The sequence below is a fragment of the Somniosus microcephalus genome, chromosome 3 (genome assembly GCF_052327205.1).
Source record: "Somniosus microcephalus isolate GS21.2 chromosome 3, FLI_Smic_1.0, whole genome shotgun sequence".
NCBI lineage: Eukaryota > Metazoa > Chordata > Chondrichthyes > Squaliformes > Somniosidae > Somniosus > Somniosus microcephalus.
In genome coordinates, this window is record NC_140989.1 from 249760611 (window position 1) to 249787405 (window position 26795).

Sequence of the window (26795 nt, forward strand, 5' to 3'; positions counted from 1 at the left end):
CAGCGATGGTCACTCTTCCTAGGGGCTCACCTGTATGATATTGAATACAAGGGGACCAAGCAACATGGCAACGCCGATGGTTTGTCACGTTTACCACTGCCGACCTCAGAGAGAACTACAACAGTTGACTCAGCAGAGGTATTTCACACGACAATTGTTGAGCAGCTACCAGTGACAAACTCCCTCATTGAAAGAGAAACATGCAATGACCCTACATTGTCAAAAGTTTATGACATCACTGTGAAGGGATGGCCAGTGCATGGTGACTCATTGTTTCCAGCATTCTCAGCTAGGAGGGAGCAATTATCAGTGTGTTGGTGAACACTGATGTGCGGCTCACGAGTTGTGATTCCTCCCAAGCTTCGTAACCGAGTGCTAGATGAACTGCATGAAGGCCACTTAGGTATGGTAAAGATGAAAAGCCTTGCCCGTGGTTACGTGTGGTGGCCGGGAATTGACAAACAGATCGAGGACCTGACAAAGAGCTGCTCAGGATGTCAAAAGGTCCAGAACGCACCACCACAAGCCCCTCTCCATCCATGGGAATGGCCCTCATCACCATGGCAACATGTGCACATCGACTTTGCTGGACCGTTCATGGACTCCATGTTCTTGATTGCAGTCGATGCATATTCCAAATGGCCCGAGGTCATTAAAATGAAATTAACCACATCTGAAAAGACCATTTCAGTTCTGAGGACCATGTTCGCTAGAAATGGCCTACCAGAACAAATCTGCGCAGACAATGGACGACAATTTGTCTCTGACGAATTCCAAGGTTTCATGAGGAAAAATGGAATCAAGCACTACACATCTGCCCCGTACCATCCAGCTACAAATGGCTTGGCAGAAAGATTCGTACAGACTTTCAAGAAGGCCATCAAAGCAATGTACAGCGAGAATCTACCACTGCAACACAAGATAGACAATTTCCTCTTTGCTTATCGGAACGCAGTACATGCAGCCACTAATCAGACTCCAGCGATGATGTTTCTGAACAGGAACCTGAGATCTCGCATGGACCTTCTTAAACCGAATGTACGTCGTGATGTAGAGAACAAACAGTTCAAACATTTGAATGCTAAGCCAACAAGACGCTTCAGTGTGGGACAGTCAGTTCTTGCTCGTGATTTCCGGACGGAAAAGTGGCAACCAGGTACAATATCCACAAGAGAGGGACCACTGATGTATACAGTGGATGTGGGAGAGAACGTTTTGAGACGTCATGTGGACCAAATTCTGGATGTTCAGGCGGAAAACACCCCTATACCTCGCCCAGACTCACCTGACATGGAAACAGACACTCCTGATTCCACAGCTGAGAGCTCTACCTGTGCTGATAACTCACCTAATGCACCTGTACCTGTACAGTCTCGTTCCCCAAAGCAAAAGAGTCTGGAGAGACGTTACCCAGAGAGGCAGAGGAGGCCTCCCCAGAGACTTGACTTGTAAAAGGGTTGTTGACAAAATAAATGTTATGTTGGAATTTGAATGTTGTTACTTTTAAGAAAACCAAAAGATTACTGTAAAGACAGGCTCTGTATGTTAATTATAGAAATTTTGTGTTAATATACTATTAAACTAAAGGGGGAGGAAGTGTAATGTATACAACATTGAAGGGACTACTTTGTCTTGCGGATGTACATCCTTAGTTGCGAGCGTATATAACAGACGCGTATCGATTTGTATAGTCAGTGTCGAAGTTCCAGTTACCCAGTAAAGATCACTTGTAGTTACTCTCAGTCTCTGCTACTTTATTATTTTATGTAGTTGTGTATAGCGGTACAAACACAACACTTTGTTTATTCTAAGTTGCTGATGAACAAGAACTATTTGCATGCCACAATCAATGCTGCTCCTCTTTAATCACATTTCCCAGCAGATCCTTTCTCTTTGAGGTTGGACATATGCAAAATATGAGATTTATTATTATAACGTGCATGCCAACCACTCTCATTTCCCATGGACAGTCAGCATTTTGGGGCAGTATTGACCAGTCTACATTCATGGATGAAAATCAATGCCAATCCCAACTCCACCTTTAAGTGGGGCACCTTGTTGCCCTTTCTCAGCACCACCCCAGTTAATACTTTCTGCTGGAGATTCTCAGCAGGTCGGGCAGCATCTGTGAAGAGAGAAACAGAGTTAACGTTTCAGGTCGATGACCTTTCGTCAGAACTGGAAAAAAGCAGGAAATGGAACAGATTTTTAAGCAAGTGTAGTGGCTGGGAAATGGGGGAGGGGATGAAAGAACAAAAGGGAAGGTCTGTGATAGGATAGAAGGCAGGAGAAGTTAAGAGATATTCAAGGCAAAAGGAGATGGTAATGGGACAGGTTAAAAAATGAAGGGTGGCTCTAAATGAAGTGTAAATTACGCTGGCAGAATGAAAGACAGCTGCCACGTGGGAGAGAAGAACAGGAGACACAAACAAAAAGTGTGGATAAAAAGTATATATATATATATATGATAGGGGCCAGGTTATGATAGGGACCGGTCGCCTGTCACTTTAATTCACCGCTCCACTCCCACTCAGACCTCACCGTCCTCGGCCTCTTGCAATGTTCCACGGAAGTTCAGCGTAAGCTCGAGGAACAGCACCTCATCTTTCGATTAGGCACTTTACAGCCTTCTGGGCTCAAAATAGAGTTCAACAATTTCAGATCATAACTGCCCTCAGGAAATCCTGCAGCGATGTCCTGGGGCTGTGCTACTACGTACCATAGGCGTATATTCAGGACTGTTTTTAGGGTGTCAGATTTTGCACAATTTCCAAGTAACATGTATAATTCTAAATATCATGTGCATGTATGTCATGACACATTTTTACTCTAACTTTAACAGCCACCCTAACCTAGCATATAACCCATACAAAACCATATGAAAACAAGGGCTAGGGCATACCAAACTTTGTACTGGACTCACTCCATTCTCATGCCAGTATGAAATGACTAGTGAAGGAGTTACAGTGACACCCTTCCACCTCAGTAGCAATCATTTTGTTCCTTTTTCTAATCAGAGTTCATTTTTGTTTTCTATTTCCGTCCAGGGATACTACAAGAGGACTCCTGATTACCTTCCGATCCGGGAGTGGAACCGTATGGGTTGTTATCCTGGTCCCATGGTACATTCAACGTTCCTCATTGACCTGCGTCGAGAAGCTACAAAAACCCTGGTGTTCTATCCTCCTCACCCGGACTACACCTGGGCATTCGATGACATCATTGTCTTTGCGTTTTCCTGCAGAGTGGCTGGTAATTGTTTCCATTTTGTAGAAATCAATGTTTGATTATAGCCAAGGTGGGATAAATCTACTCATCCTACATTTCCTCAAATCTTAGTAACAGGCAAGTGGCAACGTTCCAGCAAAGCAGTGATCATAGAACACTTGACAGCACCGATAGCGCAGCGTTGGTTATGTTTTGCTGTTTTAACTGTTCACTCGGGCATTACCAGGTAGCTCTTTTGGCGAAACAATAAACAAATAAACTGCAACTTAACAAAAAACATTAAAGGAAGCTTAACAAATTAAGTTAAAATGTTGTTGCCGGGGGTGATGATGCACTCCAGTCCCTCCGGTGCCCGCCGGTCGCGGAAGGTCGGGCATTACCAGGTAAAAGCAGCCTTGAGTGTCATTAACTTGCACCAATTGTGACGCAACGGACGCCTGGCCAGCGAACTGGCAAGAGCTGGAGGCCAAAGTCACCGCTCGCCTAGGACGCTGGACAGGACTGCTCCAAGTGTTGTCCTACAGGGGTCGAGCGCTGGTCATAAACCAGCTGGTGGCTGCCATGTTGGGTACTGGTTGGTCACTTTGATCCCTCCCCCTGCGTTTGTCGCCAAGATACAGAAGAAGCTCATCGACTTCTTCTGGGACAAAAGGAAGCACTGGGTCTCTGCCGCGGTTCTGAGTCTCCCACTTTGGGAGGGCGGTCAGGCGCTGGTGTGCCTACGCACCCGGGCGGTGACTTTCCGTCTTCGGACGCTGCAGAGATACCTGTACGTGGAGAATGGTGTGCGCTGGCGACGAATTTCTTCCGTCAGCTGCACGGCCTCAATTACGACACGCAGCTCCTGTTTGTGGAATTGGGCTGTACGCGTGCCTACCTGCGGGAGCTGCCTATCTTCTACCAGGAACTGCTATGGGTCTGGAACAGCATCGCCTCCAGGCGCAGTTCTCCCCCGTCAGGAGTGGCGGCTCTCCTTCGGGAGCTGCTGCTCAGGAATCTGCACCTCCACGACCGACGGCTTGGGTGGCTGACTAGGTGCAGGGCTATGCGTGGCAGGGTGACTAGAATCAGGGACCTGCTCAATGGCGGAGGAGTGGGCTGGATGGCACCAGAAGAGCTGGCGCAGCGCCTGTCCTTGACCAACATCCAGCCAAATCCATCAAGTTGCTGAAAGCGGCACTGGGCCCTGATTCCACTAGGTGTATCGAGGTGGCTCAAGCACGTGGGGCGATCCCGTCCGAACTGACCCCTATTCGGATGGAATTCCTCATCGGCGCGCAGCCCCGAAACCCCTCTCGGGAACCGGCGCCTCACAACTTGAGCCACCTCGGGGAAATGTCCTCCGTGCCCTTTAGCTCTGCGCGGAGGGGTTTCCTGTACGGGCTGCTCCTGCACACTCTCCACTTTGTCATCTTCGCCTGCCGACTGGACACGCCATCTTGCCGTCCGGCGGAGGTCCCCAATGGGGGGCTCTCTACGCAGGAGTCCCCCCCTTTTCTATTGGGGTCTTGGCCCGGAGGGTGTTGCATGGAGCAGTCCCATGTAATAAAATGTTAAGTAGGTTCATGGACTCCCAGGCCGCCTTCCTTTTTTTCCGGCCTAGAGGAGTCCGTGTTCCATGTTTATATTCAATGTGTGAGGTTGCAGCCCCTGTTCCGTTACATAAAGGGGCTGCTCCGGGATTTTTGGTTGCACTTCAGTCCCACGCTCCTGATCTTCAGTCACCCGGTGCGGAGGGGAGCGGGTAGGTCGGAGGACCTCCTCGTAGGACTGCCTCTGGGCCTGGACAAAGTGGCCATTAATAGGTCCAGGCAGCGGGCAGTCGAGGGGGTCGTCCAGCCCGATTATCTGCCTTTCTTCCGCAGCTATGTTCGCGCCTGGGTGGACCTGGAGATGGAGCACACATTGTCCGCCAACACACTTGAGGCCTTCCGAGACCGGTGGACGCCGCAGGGACTGGAGTGCATCGTCACCCCGGCAAACCAAATTTTAGTTTAATTTGTTAAGTTTTAGTTAAAGTTTTATTAAGTTACAGTTAATTCACAGTTAATTTGGTTCAACACAAAAAGAGGACCAATTGCGATGCAACGTCTAGCCAATCCTAAGCTTTAACTAAAAGGGTCTTCACAAATGGTAAATGGTAAATGGCACGAATGTGGAACGCATAAGTGGCCATAAATATTTTACGTGGAACGTACATCCTCATACAATTATCTTCTCCATTAATAAGCTGCTTCGTTAGTGGAAAATTAACATGTAGAAATCCTGCAACTACCAATTTGTTTTCCCAGATGGCTAATAAGATGTATTAATTTTACCCTCGTGGCTCGTGGTTCTCTTTGTTTTCTGTAAGACTGACAGACATCTTGCTGCGTCTCAGCTAAATAATTGTACTAATGTGTAAGCAGCGTGACATGCAACTTTAATTTTTATTTTGCCAGTAATATTTACAGTAATGAGCTTCTGGAGGGAAAAAGTGCAAACAGAAGTGGTTTGGAAGATCCAGATTTATTTTGTTCCGATTTCTTCCTCTGCCACCCCCGCACCCCACCCCCACCCCGACTCTTCTGAAGGTGCAGTCTCTTTTTTGAGGTACTGTTCCATGAGCCCTAGCTGGCCATTCTTTAGATGTAAGCTTATAAAGTGAGTGTCAGTAGGCTATTAGATTATGGGGACATCACAGCTGAGCCTTTTCCTGACCTGACCTGTTGCTTACAAGTGTGCATTTCCCAGACGAGGTCACTGAATAGTGATAAGAAGCAGGAACACGGCATGTAAAACGGGCGACAGATCTGATCGCATCAGTTTCCCACCGGGCAAGATAGCTTAAAACTACCACCCACCACCCCCGTCTGATTTTCTACCTCCTTAACCCAGGATTGTCAAGTTTCATTATAGAGTCACAATAAACTCTGAGCTAAGGTTTAAAGAAAAAAAGAAAGACTTGCATTTATATACAGGGCCTTTCACAACCTCAGGTTGTCCCAAGGTGCTTTGCAGCCACTGAAATCTTTCTGAAGCACCTATTGGGAGTTGAACCTGGGACCTTACTGGTCTGTATGGCTCAATCGTCAAGGCTTTTTCGACAGCACCTCCCAAACCCACGGCCTCCACCACCTAGAAGGACAAGGGCAGCAGGTGCATGGGAACACCACCACCTCCAAGTCACACACCATTCCGACTTGGACATATATTGCCGTTCCTTCATCATCGCTGGTTCAAAATCCTGGAACTGCCTCCCTAACAGCACTGTGGGAGCAACTTCACCTCATTGACTGCAGCGGTTCAAGAAACATAGAAACATAGAAGATAGGAGCAGGAGTAGGCCATTCGGCCCCTCGAGCCTGCTCCGCCATTCAATGAGATCATGGCTGATCATCCAAACTCAGTACCCCGTACCTGCCTTCTCCCCATATCCATTGATACCTTTAGCTCTAAGAAATATATTGAACTCCTTCCTGAATATATTTAAAGACTTGGCCTCACCCGCCTTCTGTGGTAGAGAATTCCACAGGTTCACCACTCTCTGGGTGAAGAAATTCTTCCTCATCTCTGTCCTAAATGGCTTACCCCTTATCCTTAGACTATGACCCCTGGTTCTGGACTCTCCGACCATCGGGAACATTCTACCTGCATCTAGTTTGTCCAGACCTGTCAGAATTTTATAAGTTTCGATGAGATCCCCTCTCATTCTTCTAAACTCCAGCGAGTATAAGCCCAATCGACCCAATCTCTCCTCATACGTCATTCCTGCCATCCCAGGGATCAGCCTTGTGAATCTTCGCTGAACTCCTTCCATGGCAAGAACATCCTTCCTCAGATAAGGCGACCAAAACTGCACACAGTACTCAAGGTGTGGTCTCACCAAGGCCCTGTACAACTGCAGCAGGACATCCTTGCTCCTGTACTCAAACCCTTTCGCTATGAAGGCCAACATACCATTTGTCTTCTTCACAGCCTGCTGCACCTGCATGCTTACCTTCAGCGACTGGTGCACAAGGACACCCAGGTCTCGTTGCACTTCCCCTTCTCCCAATCTATTGCCATTCAGATAATAGTCTGCCTTTCTGTTTTTGACACCAAAGTGGAATACCTCGCATTTATCCACGTTATATTGCATCTGCTACGCTTCTGCCCAATCACCCAACCTGTTCAAATCATCCTGGAGTTTCTCGGTATCCTCCTCGCAGCACACACGCCCACCCAGCTTTGTGTCATCTGCAAACTTGGAGATATTACATCTAGTTCCCTCGTCTAGATCATTAATGTATATTGTGAATAGCTGGGGTCCAAGGACCGATCCCTGCGGTACCCCACTAGTCACTGCCTGCCACTCGGAAAAAGACCCGTTAACTCCTACTCTCTGCTTTCTGTCCGCCAACCAGTTCTCTATCCAAGTCAATACCTTGCCCCCAATCCCATGTGCCTTAACTTTACATGCTAATCTCTTATGCGGGACCTTATCGAATGCCTTTTGAAAGTCTAAATACACCACATCTACTGGTTCTCCCTTATCTATTTTCCCAGTTACATCCTCAAAAAATTCCAGTAGATTAGTCAAGCACGACTTACCTTTTGTAAATCCATGTTGACTTTGTCCGATCCTGTTACTGTTTTCCAAGTGCTCAGCTATTACATCCTTTATAATGGACTCTAGCATTTTCCCCACTACCGATGTCAGGCTTACCGGTCTGTAATTCCCCGCTTTGTCTCTACCACACTTTTTGAATAGTGGGGTAACATTAGCTACCCTCCAATCCATGGGTACTGTTGTGTCTGTGTGTTGATAGAGACACTGAAGACAGGAGTTGGTTTCATAGGTGTTTACTAAACAAAGTCTGGAGGGGAACTAACTGATACAACACAATATACAGGCTTATATAGCCCGAGTGGCCATTACCGGCATTACAGTACACATGGGGCTCTTAAAGGCACATACACTACAATTCCTCCCCTTTTAGCCAACCAGTACATAATATTTTAAGTAATTATTAATTACATGTTACAAGAAAAATAATCCACACATTGCTGCAGTTAATTAATTATAAGTCAGTCTCTCTGGAGGCTTCCTGACTCGGTCCGGATAACGCCTTGGTGGTGTAGTAGTGTGGTAAACCACTGCTAACTCTGTACATGTCTGTGTGGTAAACCACTGTTAACTCTGTACAGGTCCGGGCATGTCTCCGCCCCTGGCTCCACCCCTAAGCCCGGGTATAAAGGTGACTCACCACCCTTCCCCCGGGAGCTCTTAGGATGGATCCACTAGCAGAGGCATGCTCCAGTTCTTAGTCAATAAAAGCCTACTTCGTATAAGTTCAACTCGTAGTCTTTGGTGTTGTTGATAGTGCATCAATTTTATTGACTAAATTTTCGACATGGAGCAAATCTTGAAGCCGGAACATTTAGATCTGGATCCTCAAGCAGCAGATGCAGCCAATAACTTTGAACACTGGCTGAGCTGTTTCGAAGCCTTCCTGGAGGCCTCCAGCACTACCGTCACTACAGATGACGCGAAACAGCTTGTCTTGAACTCACGGGTGAGCCACCGAGTCTACTCGATCATCCGAGACGCCACAACTTACGCGGCCGCCATCGCGACGCTAAAGGAACAATACGTGAGGCCTGTTAACGAGGTCTACGCCAGACAACTCCTGGCTACCCGAAAACAGCGCCCCGGGGAATCGGGCGCCGAATATTTACTGGCACTGAGAGTCCTCGGCCGGGCCTGTAATTGCAAAGTGGTGACGGCCAAGGAATGCACGGAAGACCTGATCTGAGACGCCTACGTAGCCGGCATCAGGTCCAACTATACTCGGCAGAGGCTGCTGGAACAGAGGGGGCTCGACCTGCAGAAGACGGTGGCCCTCGCTAACTCGTTAGACGTGGCCCTCCAGAACATGGACGCCTACCCCCCTGACCGGATGGCCACGTGGATGTCACGGGAGCAGCCATCTTGGGACCCGGTAAGGCCACAAGCCACCAGCAGCCCAACTACAGCTGCAATGACCAGAGGCCAGAAATGCTACTTCTGCGGCCAGGCCAAGCACCCCAGACAGCAATGCCCAGCAAAGGACGCGACCTGCTCCAAATGCGGCAAGAAAGGCCACTACGCGAGAGTGTGCAGGGCGAAATCGACCCCCAATTCCAGCAGCGCCGCGTTTGAACCGTGCAGGCCGCCATTTTGGACCCCACCAACCACGTGTGAGCCGTGCGGGCCGCCATTTTCGGCACCACCAGCCATGGGGGAGCCGCCATCTTGGACACCATTTCAGGACCAGGCCCCCGGCGCGGGCGAATACTACAGCAACCCACCGACCTCGACGATGGCCTCCATCACCCTGGACCAATCTAGGCCCCATCAACTAGCCAGGTCCATGATGAACGTAAAGGTAAATGGCCATGCCACAAATTGCCTTTTCGACTGCGGAAGCATGGAGAGCTTCATCCACCCCGACACGGTGCGACGCTACTCCCTATCGGTTATGCCCACACGCCACCAGGTCTTTATGGCCTCAAAGTCCCATACGGCGGACGTCGGCGGCTACTGTGTAGCGACTCCGACAGTGAACAGCGTGGAGTACAGAGATTTTAAATTCCTCGTCCTGCCACAGCTCTGCGCTCCCGTACTGCTAGGATTAGACTTCCAGTGCCATCTGGAGAGCGTCAAGATGGCATATGGTGGGCCCCTGCCCCCGCTTACAGTCTGCAGCCGGCAGAATTTAAACACGGCGCCGCGCAAAGTATGCAGCCTGTCCACCCTGAAGGTCAAACCCCCCCCGTTGTTCGCTAACCTCACCAAAGACTGCAAGCCAATTGCTACTAAAAGCAGGCGGTACAGTGCCGGGGATAGGAGCTTTATTAAATCAGAAGTAGAAAGACTCCTGAGGGAAGGGATTATCGAGGGCAGCACCAGCCCATGGTGAGCCCAAGTGGTGGTAGTGAAGACCGGCGAAAAACAACGCCTGGTTAGTGATTACAGCCAGACGATCAATCGATACACGCAATTAGACGCATACCCACTTCCCCGCATATCTGACATAGAAACATAGAAACATAGAAGATAGGAGCAGGAGTAGGCCATTCGGCCCTTCGAGCCTGCTCCGCCATTCAACGAGATCATGGCTGATCATCCAAACCCTAGCACCCGGTCCCTACACCGACAGCCATCCCACCCAAGCCTTATCCCCGTAACCCTGTAACCCTGTCAACCAGATAGCACAATACCGGATATTCTCGACGATTGATCTGAAGTCGGCATACCACCAGCTCCCCATCAGGCCTGAGGACCGCCAGTACACGGCCTTCGAGGCTGACGGTCGCCTCTACCACTTCCTCCGAGTCCCCTTCGGCGTCACCAACGAGGTCTCGGTCTTCCAAAAGGAGATGGACCGGATGGTTGACCAGAACGCGCTGCAGGCCACCTTCCCCTATCTAGACAACGTCACCATCTGCGGCCATGACCGGCATGACCACGACGCCAACCTAGAAAAATTCCTCCGTACGGCCCAACGGCTGAATCTGACATACAACAGAGAAAAATGTATGTTCCGCACCACGCGCCTCACTATTCTTGGCTGCATGGTGGAAAACGGAGTCATCGGCCCTGACCCCGACCGAATGCACCCCCTCCTGGAACTACCCCTCCCCCACTGCCTAAAAGCCCTGAAGAGATGCCTAGGGTTCTTCTCTTACTACGCCCAGTGGGTGCCCAACTATGCGGAGAAAGCCCGGCCCCTCATCAAGTCAACCTCCTTCCCCCTGATGGCAGAGGCCCGTGCGGCCTTCACCCTCATAAAAGAGGACATTGCGAAGGCCACAATGCATGCAGTGGATGAGTCCATCCCTTTCCAAGTGGAGAGCGATGCATCCGACTTCGCCCTAGCCGCAACCCTTAACCAGGCGGGGAGACCCGTGGCCTTCTTTTCACGGACCCTCCAGGGCCCCGAAATTCGACACTCCTCAGTCGAGAAGGAGGCCCAGGCGATAGTGGAGGCTGTACGGCACTGGAGGCATTACCTGGCCGGTAAACGTTTCACCCTGCTCACTGACCAACGGTCAGTAGCATTTATGTTTAACAACAGACAAAGGGGGAAAATCAAAAATGATAAGATATTGCGGTGGAGGATCGAGTTATCCACCTACAACTACGATATCTTATACCGGCCCGGGAAACTTAATGAGCCCCCAGACGCCCTATCCCGTTGGACATGTGCCAACGCACAAGTCGATAGGCTACGGACCCTCCACAATGATCTCTGCCACCCGGGGGTCACCAGGTTCTTCCATTTTATTAAAGCTCGCAACCTGCCTTACTCCATCGAGGAGGTCAAGACCATGACCAGGAACTGCCAGGTCTGCGCCGAATGCAAACCGCATTTTTATAGGCCAGACAGGGCACACCTGATTAAAGCCACCCGCCCCTTCGAACGTCTCAGCGTCGATTTCAAGGGGTCCCTTCCCTCCTCTGACCACAACACGTACTTCCTCAATATTATTGACGAGTACTCCCGTTTCCCCTTCGCCATCCCCTGCCCGGACATGACCAGCGCCACAGTCATCAGGTGCCTCAACGACCTGTTCGCCATATTTGGCTTCCCCAATTACATCAACTGCGACAGGGGCTCGTCGTTCATGAGCGACGAGCTGCGCCAGTACCTGCTCGAGAAGGGCATAGCCACGAGCAGGACTACCAGCTACAACCCCCGGGGTAACGGACAGGTAGAGAGGGAGAATGCAACGGTGTGGAAGACCGCCATGCTCGCCCTAAAATCCAAGGGCCTCCCAATCTCCCGCTGGCAAGATGTCCTCCCCGATGCGCTCCACTCCATACGATCACTGCTCTGTACTGCCACAAACGCCACCCCTCACGAGAAGATGTTCGTCTTCCCCAGGAAATCCACCTCGGGGACATCACTACCGCCATGGCTGATGTCTCCGGGACCCGTCCTGCTCAGGAAACACGTGAGGAGCCATAAGACGGACCCCCTGGTCGAAAAGGTTTATCTCCTCCACGCCAACCCACAGTACGCCTACGCGGCGTATCCTGACGGGCGGGAGGACACAGTCTCAATTCGAGACCTCGCACCCTCAGGTACCACCCGAAACACCATCGATCACCATCCACTACCTCCACCCACCACCACTACCCACGACGCACCACCGGGGTGTCTACCACGAACTGACGACATGCCAGTGCCATCCCTACCCCAAGAGGACGACACGCCAGTGCTCCGTCCCACGCGAGAAGCGGCCGCGGGTAAAGAACCGCCGCAACCGGCACCACGAAGATCATTACGGCAGACAAGACCCCCGGAGAGACTTTCGTACATGAACTTTTGAAACACTTCACCCCGCCGGACTCTTTTTTAAACGAGGGGTGAATGTGGTAAACCACTGCTAACTCTGTACATGTCTGTGTAGTAAACCACTGTTAACTCTGTACAGGTCCGGGCATGTCTCTGCCCCTGGCTCCGCCCCTAAGCCCGGGTATAAAGGTGACTCACCACCCTTCGCCCGGGAGCTCTTAGGATGGATCCACTCGCAGAGGCATGCTCCAGTTCTTAGTCAATAAAAGCCTACTTCGTATAAGTTCAACTCGTAGTCTTTGGTGTTGTTGATAGTGCATCAAGTAGTTTCTGGTGGTGTAGTAGGTTCTTTTGGCAAGGCTGATTCGGCTTGAATGCCAGTGTCGGGTTCATCGGGTTCCAGTATCACCGGATCAGAGGTAGATATGGGTATCTCTACTTCATCGTTAGGCGTATAGAGTTGTGGTGTAGGTTGTCCCTTTTCGGATGACTCTATGATTTGGTCAGCATGGCGCCTTATTATGCTTTCTCCGATGTCCACGGTATACATCAGCGGTCCTAGTCGTGTGCAGATAGTTCCAGGCTGCCATTTCTCGGTATGGTAGTCCCGGGCCAAAACTTGTTGGCCTATCTGGAAGGTTCTAGTTAGCCTTTCATTCATGCCTTGAAATTGCCGGTTCTCCACGTCCCTTCTGATGTTGGGCTTGACCAAATCCAGCCAGCATCTTAGGCTTCTATTGAAGAACATCATGGCGGGAGTTTGGTTTGTAACCATATGTGTTGCATTCCTGTATGCGAACAAGAAGTTATCCACCTTGTGCTGAAGTTTTATGTCTTCATTACCCATGGCCTTCATGGCCTTCTTGAAGGTCTGGACAAACCTTTCAGCCAATCCATTGGTGGCGGGATGGTATGGGGCGGACGTGTAGTGCTTAACCCCATTGTTTTTTAAGAACTTCCTGAATTCTTCGGACACAAATTGCGGTCCATTATCAGAACAGATCTGTTCCGGCAGCCCATTCCTGGCAAATATGGTCCTTAATACTGTGATGGTTTTTTCCGTGGTGGTGGAGGACATCTTTATTACCTCCGGCCACTTGGAGTGTGCATCAACCGCGATTAATAACATTGAGTCCATAAATGGACCAGCAAAGTCGATGTGTACCCTTTGCCAGGGAGATGAGGGCCACTCCCATGGATGTAGAGGGGCTTGGGGTGGAGCGTTTTGGACCTTCTGGCATCCTAGGCAGCTCTTGGTCATTTCTTCGATGTCTCCATCGATACCTGGCCACCATACAAACGCCCTGGCTAGGTTCTTCATTTTCACTCCACCCAGATGCCCCTCGTGAAGCTCCTTTAGAACTTTATCCTGGAGTTTGGGTGGAATCACCACTCTGGATCCACACATCAAGGTTCCTCGGCACACTGACAGCTGTTCTCTTCTTTGCGAGAATGCTGGCAACAGTGGTTCGCCATGTGCTGGCCATCCCTTCACTGTTAAATCGTAGACTCGTGAGAGAGTCGGGTCATTTCTAGTTCCCCTTTCAATGGCAGAATTTGTTACTGGTAGACATTCGACTATGGTAGAGTGGAAAATCTCCACTGGGTCTACGGTAGGTGCTTCTTCTACCGTTGGCAACGGTAGGCGCGATAACCCATCAGCATTCCCATGCTGTTTTGATCCTTTGTATTCTATGTTGTATTGGTGTGCCCCTAGAAAAAGGGACCACCTCTGTAGCCTTTGCACTGTCATAATGGGAACACCCTTTTTAGGGTTGAATATGGAGATGAGGGGTTGATGGTCAGTCAACAAGGTAAATTTTTGTCCGTGTAGGTAATGGTTGAATTTCTTCACTCCCCATACCAGGCTGAGTGCTTCCCTGTCGATTTGGGCATAGTTACGCTCAGCTGAGTTCAATGAGCGTGACGCAAAAGCTATCGGCCGTTCCGAGCCATCAGGGAATTTATGCGATAATACTGCTACGCCGTAAGGGGATGCATCACACGCCAGTCTGATTGGCAGTGATGGGTTGTAATGAGCCAAAACTTCTTTGGACGTGATTAAATCTTAGCATTTATGGAAGGCACGTTTACAGTCTTCGCTCCATTTCCAAATTACTCCTGTTTGTAGCAGTTCATTAAGAGGGTGTAGAAGAGTTGATAAGTTCAGTAAAAATTTATGATAGTAATTTATTAATCCCAGGAATGACCTTAATTGTGAAACATTTTCAGGTGCTGGGGCTTTTATGACCGCTTCAATTTTTTCAGGTGACTTATGCAACCCTTCCTTGTTAATTATGTGGCCACAATATGATATTTGATTCTGGAAAAATTCGCACTTGGGGCGATTTGCTCGTAGGCCCCGTTCTCTCAGCCTAGTGAGCACCTGCTCCAAATTGGCAAGGTGCTCGTTGTCGTTTTCTCCTGTTACAAGGATGTCGTCTAGGTAGCATTGAGTCCCCGGAATCCCTTGGAGGACTTGCTCCATAGTTCTTTGCCAGATAGCTGGAGCGGATGCTACACCGAAAACCAGTCGATTGTACTGGTATAGGCCTTTGTGTGTATTTATCGTGAGATACTTTTTAGAGGCCTCTTCAACCTCCATCTGTAGATATGCCTGTGCCAAGTCAATTTTGGTGAAACGTTTCCCTCCGGGTAGTGAGGCGAAAATATCTTCTATCCTCGGAAGAGGATACTGTACCGTGTCAAGGACCAGGTTTACAGTCACCTTGAAGTCTCCACAGATGCGAATTTTTCTCTGTTCTTCAGATTTATCATTATTCAATGTTTTCTTCATGACCGGGACGATGGGTGTTGCCCACTCGCTCCAATCTATTTTGAATAATACGCCTGCCTTTTCCAAATTCTCCAGCTCTGCCTCGACTGCTGGACGAATTGCGTATGGCACCGGCCTTGCCTTAAAAAACTTGGGAATTGCCGCATCTTCCACTTTTATTGAGGCAGTGATGCCTTTCAAGGTTCCTAGTTTCTCTTGAAACACTTCCTTGGCGTTGGCCAAGATGTCTTTTAATCGTTCAGGTATGACGTCATCATAATTTTTTTCCTTACTGGTCACCGTCAGTGCCTGAATGGAGTGCCAGTCTAAACGTATTTTCCTGATCCATTCACGTCCCAACAGCGGTGGACCACCATCTTGTAGAACGTATAAATACAACTTCTGTATTTCCTTGCCGTTGTATACAACAGGCACCCTTATTTTTCCTTTGGGGTATACTTTCTGCCCCGTATATGTTTTCAAGATAATGGATGTGTCTTTTAAAGGTATATGCGGAAATAGCCGCTCGTAATCCCGTCAATTTATGACGGTCAGAGCTGATCCTGTATCTAGCTCCATTTTAACTGGGGACCCTGCTATTGTGAGGGTAACCCAAATGGTCTGGTAATCTTCTTTGGCAATTACATTATGTAATTTGAAAGAGCTTAGTCTCTTGTTTCCGGAGTCGCTATCACTCTTCTGGTCTTCGGAGCTACTGTCCGTCATCATTTGTACCTTTCTGTGCTTTTCCTTGTTGATTTTTTTTCTGTTAGTGGATTTTTTGTTTCCAGATTGGCATACACGTGTAATGTGTCCCATCTTTCCGCATTGCCTGCATGCTTTGTCCTTGAACCAGCAGTCCCTCTGGTCATGGGTGGATCTGCCGCAGCGATAACATCTCTCGAAACCCCGTGTCATTTCATGGGTGCCGAAGTCCTGTGGCTTTTGCTGTATTTCTGCAGCTCCTCTTGCACTGAAAGCCTTGTCCAGTGTCAAATCTTTCTCAGAAAGTAGCCTTTTTTGTGTTCCTTCACTTTGTCTTGTAGAGAATCTGCCAGTCCTGCCCCGAATTGGCAGTGTAGGGTATCAACAATCTCCTTAAAATTCTTGTCCATCGGTTCGGCTGGAGTGATTAAGTTTCATAACAGCTTATATGTCTTTGCGCCCATTAGATTTAGAAGTACTGAAGCTTTTTTTTCATCTTCTATTCCATTTGCGGTGCAATATACCTCCACTCTTTCCACATATGTGGTCCAATCCTCTGTCTTGTTATCAAAAACATCAATATTGCCAGACTTAGGCATCCTAGAAAAAAAATGGCGCTTCCCACGCTTCCCCGCCGCTGCTGCCGATGACAACGCTGTTTCCCGCGGTTTCCGTTCTTTTTATTTATTTATTTACAGTTGGAGACTCATTCCCGCCGGACTCTCTCTCTAGGTCTGAACGCCGACCTGCTTGCAGCGCCGGCCATCTCCCGAGTGCTCCCTCCCCGTCTGTTACTGCTTGCATCCCCTTTCGCTGCTTGGCCTAGCTGTAGAGCCAGCCGCTGGAGCCCCAGCCCGACGCCCAGGAAGGATTATTGCAGTACCTGCCACCAGCTTGGCTAGCTGGTGAAACCACAGCTTCTTCTTTTTCTTGATTTTTCTTCAACTTTGGACGCCAGAGGACTCGATGTCCTTGAGGTGCTGCCGAATTGCAGGTAAGTCTGTTTCCAATTCGTCGCCACTGTTGTGTCTGTGTGTTGATAAAGACACTGAAGACAGGAGTTGGTTTCATAGGTGTTTACTAAACAAAGTCTGGAGGGGAACTAACTGATACAACACAATATACAGGCTTATATAGCCCGAGTGGCCATTACCGGCATTACAGTACACATGGGGCTCTTAAAGGCACATACACTGCAGGTACAGTTCCAGATTCCAGCAAATTTTGGAAGATGATCAGCAATGCATCTACTATTTCTAGGGCCACCTCCTTAAGTACCCTAGGATATAGATTATCAGGCCTTGGGGATTTATCGGCCTTCAATCCCGTTAATTTCCCTAACACCATTTCCCTACAAATACTGAATTCTTTCAGTTCCTCCCTCTCATCAGACCCTATGTTCTCCAACATCTCTGGGAGGTTATTTGTGTCCTCCCTTGTGAAGACAGAACCAAAATATGTATTTAATTGGTCTGCCATTTCTTTGTTCCCCATTATAATTTCCCCTGCTTCTGACTGCAAGGGACCTACACTTGATATCACTAATCTTTTTCTCTTCACACATCTATAAAAGCTCTTAATCAGTTTTTATGTTCCCTGCAAGCTTACTTTCATATTCTATTTTCCCCTTCTTAATTAATCCCTTTGTCCTCCTTTGTTGAATCCTAAACTGCTCCCAATCCTCAGGGTTACCGCTTTTTCTGGCCAATTTATATGCCCTCTCCTTGGATCTTATGCTATCCCTAATTTCCCTTGTTAGCCATGGTTGAGTCACCCTTTTTGTTTTATTCTTATCCCAAACTGGGATGAACAACTTCTGTAGTTCATCCATGCTGTCTTTGAATGTTTGCCATTGCCTATGCACCGTCAACCCTTTGAGTGACATTCCCCAATCAATCCTACCCAATTCACGCCTCATACCATCGTAGTTTCCTTTATTTAAATTCAGGACCCTAGTCTCCGAGTCAACTACTTCACTCTCCATCCTAATGAAGAATTCTATCATATTATGATCGCTCTGACCCAAGGGGCCTCGTACAACAAGATTGCTAATTAATCCTCTCTCATTACATAATACCCAGTCTAAGATGGCCTGATCTCTGGTTGGTTCCTTTACATATTGTTCCAGAAAACCATCCCGTAAACATTCTAGGAATTCCTCCTCCACAGTATTTTTTACTAATTTGGTTAGCCCAATCTATATGTAAATTAAAGTCACCCATGATGACTGCTGTGCCCTTACTGCATGCTTCTCTAATTTCCCTTTTAATGCCATCCCCCAACCTCCGTATTACTGTTTGGGGGTCTATATACCACTCCCACTAACGTTTTCTGCCCCTTGATATTTCTCAGTTCTACCCATACAGATTCCGCATCATCAGAGTTAATATCCTTCCTTTCAATTGTGTTAATCCCCTCTTTAACCAGCAATGCTATCCCACCTCCCTTTCTTTTTTGCCTATCCTTCCTAAATATTGAATACCCCTGGATGTTGAGTTCCCAGCCTTGGCCACCCTGAAGCCATGTTTCTGTAATCCCAATCAAATCATATTCGTTTACCTCTATTTGCGCAGCTAATTCATCCACCTTGTTCCGAATGCTCCTTGCATTAAGACACAAAGCCTTCAGGCTTGTTTTTTTAACACTCTCAGACCTATATGAATTATTATTTACTGTGACCATGTTTGATTTAAACCGTTGAGTTCTTTGCCTTCTATGCCTTCTAATTTAGTTTTTCTCCTTCCTGTCTTTTGCTTTTTTCCTTGTTTCCCTTTCCTCTGTCTCCCTGCTCAGGTTCCCAACCCCCTGCCACTTTAGTTTAAACCCTCCCCAACGGCACTAGCAAACACTCCCCCTAGGACATCGGTCCCGGCCCTGCCCAAGAAAAAGGCTCACCACCACCTCTTCAAGGGCAGCTAGGGATGGGCAATAAATGGCAGCCTTGCCAGCGAAGCCCAGATCCCAAAAATGAATGCATCAGGTGGGAAGGGGATCAGGCTCCGCTATGACTCAGTGGTGGCTGGGTGGTCTGCGGGCACTCGCCGACAGAGTTCACACGTGAAGATTGCAGAGCCAAACTTTATAATAAAATACATTGCATTTTATTTGTGGATTGCTTGATGCTGGTGCAACAAATGAAAGTCTAACCTTGTGTCAGCACTCGTGCACTGATTGGATGACCTTTCAGCAAATGTTTCCTCCACTCCCATCACCACCCCTCATCCCCCCCGCCCCGCCCCTTACCTGAATAGACAATGTAAAGTTGGCTTTCCTACAATTGGCAGGACCAGCAAACTCAATGAAAGCGGAGTCACCTCTAGCACATGACTAATAACGTCTTTGGTTAGTTAGACAAGCAGGCATCACCAGGAAGAGGTAGGAGGGAAGAAGCAAGAAATGGCTTTGGATAATTTTTCTGCCTGTTACAAAGTTAGCCAGATATCAGCCGAACTGTTAGTAATTGATACCTTCAGAAAACTCTTAATAGGAAACATGTGGGAACAGAAACTTGGAAGTGTAGACAGACCAACTAGCAGCTGATTAATTAATATAAATGAATGGAACAGGAGGGAATTTCAAACTTCATGCATAATTTATACTTGGGTATATCTCAAAGAGCATGTTAATTAATACTCTGTGAAAGTGCTTATTCAGACCATGCTGAATAGAAGGTAAAGCTCACGGAGAGATTAATTAGCATCTCCCCTCGATTCAAATGTTAATGATACCTCAAGTTTTTCAATTTTCTAAATACTAACGTGTTATCAATTGTCCGATGCCTGACAAACATTCCGAAGCACATTGTATCTCAGGCGTGGAGAAGTGCAGGTAAACAGTACAAGTTTGAATTCATTCTTCGTCTTTTTAAAATGATACTTATTAAATGTTGAGCACCGAATTCATAGAAAAACTTACTGATTTAGCGTTGAAAGACCAGGCTTGATATGTGTAGCAGTCATTTCTACAATGGTTTCCCCAATCCCCCGCTGAAGATCAGCGGAAACCCCGGAGAATTGACAAACGGCAGTTATGACGGGACATCAGGGGCCCCAGTCCGAGGAGATTCTACCCTCATGTTTGCGTTGCCAACCCTCCCGGATTGTCCTGGAGTCTCCTGGAATTGGAGATTGATCTCCAGGGCACTGCTGCGAGCCACCCAGGAGAACAATGTGGGTTTATTTTCATTTCATTTTCTTTGAACGCTTTATTTATTAGTTCTAAAAATTTTGGAGATGAGGGGGGAAAAAGTCTGTGTGCCTGGGCAGGAGGCAGGAGATTCTGTGATGAAGCCTCCAGGAATACATCCGCGAGAGCTGGCGACCCAGGAAATAATGTAATAATTGTAACAAAATTATTGGAATTTTTTGCACATGGCAAAATGAATGAATGGCGCTAAAGCATTGGATTTTCATGTCATATCATAATTTTTCAGATGTTATTTAATAAAGTCCCTCACGTAAGTGTGTTGGCTAAATTGAGAAGTCAGGAGATCAAAGTTGAAGTTCTAAATTGGACTATTAGTTGGTTCTAAAACAAGAAACATAAAGGTTGTTGGTAATTGTTATAGATCAAAGGAAGTCCTTGTAATCACCAAGTCCCTCTGGGATAGGTGGTGGAACTCTCGCTATTCATTTGTATTCATTCATGATCTTGGTGAAGGTGCTGTTGGGAAAATGTTTAGGTTTACGCCATTTTTCCGACGTTTTCCATGGATTTTTCACCAGACGATTGGGAGAACCGCTGCAGAAATTCAACCACTTAATCTTTACTGTGTCATGGATGAGTTTACACATCCTGCCGGCTGTTTTCTGGGCCATCAATAAGCTGGCTGGTCCATTGGAAATTCTGCCACGTTTTTATGCATCAGTGTGATGGTGCCACGACCACCTTCAGTGTTTAGGTTTATAATTGGCTGAAATAAGTGGCATTTGAAGTCAGCTTCTGTCTGAACTCAGGAGTGTTAATGCTGTGCGTTGTCTGAATTCTGAGTTTATGCCTGCAGCCAGTATGCATTGGTATCTCTGCACAAAAGGCTGCACTGCCTGTCTTCAGCCTGACAGGCACTGACTGGATCAAATTACACATTCCAGGTAGAGTGCAGGGTGGCTGCTGTCCAACTACACCTCCCACTTCCCTGCATTGTCTGTACACTAGCGGACACGACGTTGCCCATAAACGCGTCCTACGTTTTACGTCTTATTCTCTGGCCATTGTCCTGTGGCATGCTAACAACATCTTGCATTTATATGGCACCTTTAATGTAATAGAAACGTCACAAGGCGCTTCACAGGAGCGGTATCAAGCTAAATCTGACACCAAGACATAGGAACAGATATTAGGACAGGTGACCAAAAGCTTGGTCAAACAGGTAGGTTTTAAGGAGCAACTTAAAGGAGGAAAGAGAGGTAGAGAGGCGGAGAGGTTTCAGGAGGGAATTCCAGAGCTTAGGGCCTAGGCAGCTGAGGGCACAGCCGCCAAAGGTGGAGAGATGAAAATTGTGGATGCGCAAGAGGCCAAAAGATCTCCGAGGGCTGGAGGGTTGGACGAGGTTACAGAGATAGGAAGGGGAGAGGCCATTGAGGGTGTTGTAGGAAAAATGATTCCTCGGAAACTAGACTTTGAGTAAGAGAGACAACTTTATTAAATGACAGAGCTCTGGGAGAAGCGTCTGCAACCACGCGGTCTGCGAGAGCACCTTCTCCTCGATTGTGGTGCGTGCCGAGCTTATATACAATTCCAAGAAGTTGGTTTTAGATCATTCAATCAATTTGTTTATTAGCGCATATCGTTATTTTCCTCCAGTCAGGAGTTTACACACTCGTGTTGCCAATTCTGCCTCTTCAGTGATTGCGAAAGGTCTTTGTTCTGTCTTGTTCTGTCCGCGTCACCGGCGGAATGTGATTAGTTTGATAATAGGGTACCAGTGAACCTTGTTAGTTCTCAGTGATTGCGAAAGGTCTTTGTTCCGTCTTGTTCCGTCCGCGTCACCGGCGGAAGGTGATTAGTTCGATAATAGGGTACTAGTGAACCTTGTTAGTTCTTGGGACTGCGATAACAGGACACGAGATGAACTTTGTTCCAGCCATGCATAGGCATGGCATGTCTCATTGTGCAGTGATTCAATTAGTCCCAGTCAGCGAATTTGTTGTTTGTGTCTTTTCCAGCAAAATTTTATTCTAACAGTCCCTCCTCTTGGTCCTGGAGCACGATTCATTTGCTCCCAGATGACCATCCTCGGTCCCCTTTCGTCGGTGCTTACAGCCACTGGCTTATGTCCGGGGGTTCGGTTGCTCCTTCGACAGTGTCGTATTGGTGTTCTTCGTCCCTTGGTAGCAGGTTGGTGTGTTCCTCCTCGATAGAGGCGATCGGCATCACGGTTTTCATAGCAGTTTGGCAACACAACTTTATAAGGCTCAGCGCACAACACATCAACATACAAATTACAACTATTATTATTATCCCTTGCATCATCCACGCTCCCCACCCGGTTTTCCCTAGCAACCAATCAAGCCATCCCCCTGTGCTTGTGGGTTGATGGAGCTTCTTTATTTCTTCTTGGATATGATTTGCTAGGCTCGTGATATTCTCGGAGCTACCTGGGACATATGTACAGCAGTCTGTCCCGATCAGGGCACAGGTGCCGCCTTGCGCCGCCAACAGATAATCTAGGGCCATCCTATTCTGTAAGGCGGTGGTCCGGATCGCCACCATTTCGGCACTCATTTCTCTCAGGGACTCAGCCGTATCATTGGCTATTTGTTTGAGCACTGCTGCCATGTTTATGGATTCCCTTGCTATTTTTCCTGTTCCGTACCAGGGGAATGCTATAGCCCAGAATCTTTCGGTTTCCGTAATAGCTCTCTTAACACGCTTGGCTGGTTGCCATAACGACTGGTACCCGTAGTGGTGGGTTAGGGAGGATAAATGATGGATGTATGGTACTACGTATCCTATATAGCATGACCCAGTCCAGGTTCGTGGAAGCCATGGATACGCCTTATATCCGCAAATGAAATAGGTATTATTATAGGCCTCAAATTTGTTCCAAAGTTGGTACATGATCCCAGGTATTCCCCTCCAGGGTAGATTGCTAGTCCGGTTTAGCACTTCGGATAAATTAAACGTTCCCACGTAGGGCCATTCTAGGGCACCTGGTGGTTCAGTACTGGTTTTGGTTAAAGTGTAATTATACTTGCACTTACTCCATCCAACCACTAACCCTGTCTCGTCATAGTTTACCAAGCAGACTTCCCCCTCTGCATTGTTTAGTTTTCCCCCTGTGCTGACTAATAGCTCTTCTGGATATCTTCGATTATCGTACTGGGGATGAAACCATCCTTTAAAGTTTGTGGGGTTATACCCTGCCTGTTTCCACTCATGTTCCAGCTGACCTGGATTCAAGCTATTTTGGGTTTGTATGGTATCCTCCTTATTCCAGGTGGTATTAGAGTATAATAACCACCCTACCATCTCCTCTACCTTAAAGGGGATAGGCCTTAATGGGATTCCTCCCCCCGTATGGGTGGGCACATGGGCGCACACCCAGCAGGAGCTTTGGCCCATTTTTTCGCATAGGCATATGACATATACAGAAAGGTATTTACATGCAATCCTCTCTCTTTACGTAAATGGGGTACCGCGCTTCCCGTGACAATATAAAATAACGCCATTACCCATAATACTCTAAACATGATTAATATATCACTACAGTCCAGTCTTTACAGGAATTTTATGACAAAGGGTATGCAGATCACCTGTAAAACAGATTCAGAAAGTAGCCAGTCAGTCGTCTTTATATACTTTCAATTGTGTCCAATGCTTCCATACTCCTTTACCCCTTATGTCTAGACAGGCACAGGTATCCCCACTGATTATGATTTCATATGGCCCACTCCATTTTGGGGCGAACCCTGGTTTGCTGGGCAGAGTTTTCACCATGACTTTACTACCCGCTGAGGGAACATAAGCCGTCATTGTGAGCTCTTGTGCCCGATCCTTGTCCTCCTGATTATCACGGACATTCTTTCGCATCTCCTTTAATTGAGTGCTAAGTTCCAGAACGTATCGTTTTAGTCTGTCTTTTAAAGGGCCTACATCGGCCCCACCTGTTATGATGCCTTCTAGCAATTGCATCGCCCTTCCTGTCATTAATTCATAAGGGGTCAAGCCTGTCGTTCGGTTTTCAGTGGCTCGCAGCTTCATTAGGATATTGGGCAATACTTCAGTCCAGGTTTTCCCCGACGTCTGCATTGCCTTTGCCAATGCATTTTTAAGGGTTCGGTTCATTCGTTACACCATGCCCGAACTTTGAGGGTGGTATGGGATGTGGAATTTTTGTTTAATTCCCATTAATTGGCATACCGTTTTTATGACACTCCCGGTAAAGTGGGTACCTTGATCAGAGTCCATTTGAATTGGTATTCCCCACCTGGGGATTACTTCTTCAGCTAAGACTCTGGCAACCATCAAAGCGGTGCAATTTCACGTGGGGAAAGCCTCTACCCAGCGGGTGAATTGGTCTATGACCACGAGGCAGTATGTTTTGCCGTGTGACGGTGGAAGGGGACCTGTGAAGTCTATTTGTATATGCTCCCAGGGCCCTCGCGGCCTTGGTTGATGTCCCATTTTGACCTTTATGGGTCGCCCGGGGTTATACTGCGCACAGGTGATACATCGATGGCAGTATCTCGCGATATCTCTTCCCATCCCCTTCCACCACCATTCTTTGCTGAGGCTTCCCATCATCGCTTCTCTCCCTGAGTGTACAAGCCCATGGTGGAGTTCTAATAGCGTATTTTGAATGCACTTGGGGGCCATTACCCTGTTATCCTTTCGCCAGACATTATCGCTTCCCCGCTTTGTGCCTTGTTCTTCCCACGTACCTTTTTCGACGTCGGGGGTGTCCTCATGGAGTTCGTCAATACTTATCTCGTCCTCGGAGCTGCTCACAGCGGCTATTGGTACTTCTTCGATCCTTTCTTGCTCTAGCGCCCTTTGTGCTGCTTGGTCCGCAGCCTGGTTCCCCTGGTGATTTAACCAGTCCGGGCTAGTCTGGTCCGGTTCCCTCTGATGTGCCTTAATCTTAATTACTGCTACCTGTTGGGGTTTGTCGCTAGCTTCTAGGAGGGCTTCTATCCTCAGCTGGTGTTTTATGGGATTGCCTCCCGTAGTAATGAATCCCCTCCTACCCCATGCAGTCATATAATCGTGGACCACCCCAAAGGCATACCTACTATCTGTGTAAATGTTCACGATTTTATTCTCTGACAACTCTAGTGCCCTGCTGAGAGCCACTAGCTCTGCCACTTGGGCCGATAGGCCTCCATCAATCCGTCCTGACTCTACGGTTTTTAATTCACCATTAACCACCGCCCACCCCGTTCGGGGCAGCCCATCTATATACTTGTGTGAACCATCTACGTACAACGTCTCTTCCGCTGTCGCTAAAGGGGTGTCTTTTATCCTATCTTCTTCCAGGTTCATATCTACGTCCCCACAGTTGTGGGGCACCCCAGTTCCCAGTATTCCTTCTGCCGGGTTCTCCCCCGTGTCTCTAACAATGGTTACTGCTTTACTCGGAGGGAGGAGGACGGCCTCCCACTTGGCACGTCTCATGTTCGAGACGGATCTTAATTTCCCGGTATTCAGCATCTCTACCAGAGTGTGTTTAGTGTGCAATTTAATGTTTCCTGTCATTACTATCGGCTCACTAACCTTTACTGCCCAAGCTGCACAATCCAATGCAGCTATGCACCGGGAGAGCCCTGTGACTACCGGTCCCTCCGCTGTGGAATAGTAGGCGACGGGCCTTCTTTTATCCCCATGATCCTGTGTAACTACTGCTGTGTAAAACCCTTCTTCATTGTTGCAATGTATGTGGAAGTCCTTACTCATATCTGGCAGTCCTAGCCCTGGGGCTGATACTAGCTCAGACTTTAGTTGAGTATAAGCTTCCTCTTGTTCCGGTCCCCAATCTATCGGTTCCAACGCGGGTTTACCCCCTTTCACTAATCTTTGTATAGGTTCTGCTAATTTAGCGAACCCCGGGATAAAATTTCTACTGTAATTAAAGAGCCCCAGTACCTTCCTGACTCCGCGTACTGTTACGGGTCTCGGCATGCCCTGGACAGCGTGTTTCCTGTCCTGTGGCATTTCTTTAAGTCCTTGGGAGATTAGATGACCCAGGTATAGGACCTGAGTTTTTCCTATCTGTGCTTTTTTAGGGCTTACCTTGAGGCCAGCCGTCTCTAGGGCCCTTAATACTAAATATAGGGTTGCCAGATGGTCTGCCTTCGTTTCCGAGGCTATTAGTATGTCGTCGACGTACTGCAAAATAGTGCTTCCTTTAGGTACTTCTATCTGTTTTAGGATATCACTCATGACGCGGTGAAAAATAGCTGGGCTATTATGGAATCCCTGTGGCAATCGGGTCCATGTATATTGTTTATCCCCTACTGTGAATGCAAATTTCTCTTGTGATTCCGGATCTAATGGGAGTGCCCAGAATCCGTTAGCTATGTCTAAACCGGTGAATATCTTCTGTTCAGGGGATAGCCCATTCAAAATTGTTGAGGGACTGGCAACGATGGGGTGTAATTTAGGAGTGACCTTGTTGAGGGCCATGTAGTCTATAGTCAACCTATAGCTCCCATCAGGTTTTTTCTACTGGCCATGTGGGGGAATTAGTAGTGCTCGTGGTTTCCCTCAGGATACCCCTTTCTACTAGCCCCTTCACTATGTCCACGACTGCCTTCCTGGCCTCCGCCTTTATTGGGTACTGG

General features: G+C 47.9%; 1 protein-coding gene across 1 annotated transcript in view; it reads left to right on the forward strand.

Annotated features, from left to right (window-relative positions):
* The window catches only part of LOC147121821 (procollagen galactosyltransferase 2-like), a 159743-nt gene that overhangs the window by 43680 nt on the left and 89268 nt on the right, over positions 1-26795 (forward strand). The window contains exon 4 of the mRNA XM_085978005.1: positions 3048-3252. Coding sequence (XP_085834131.1) covers positions 3048-3252 — 205 coding nt within the window. The remainder of the gene's footprint in view (positions 1-3047; positions 3253-26795) is intronic.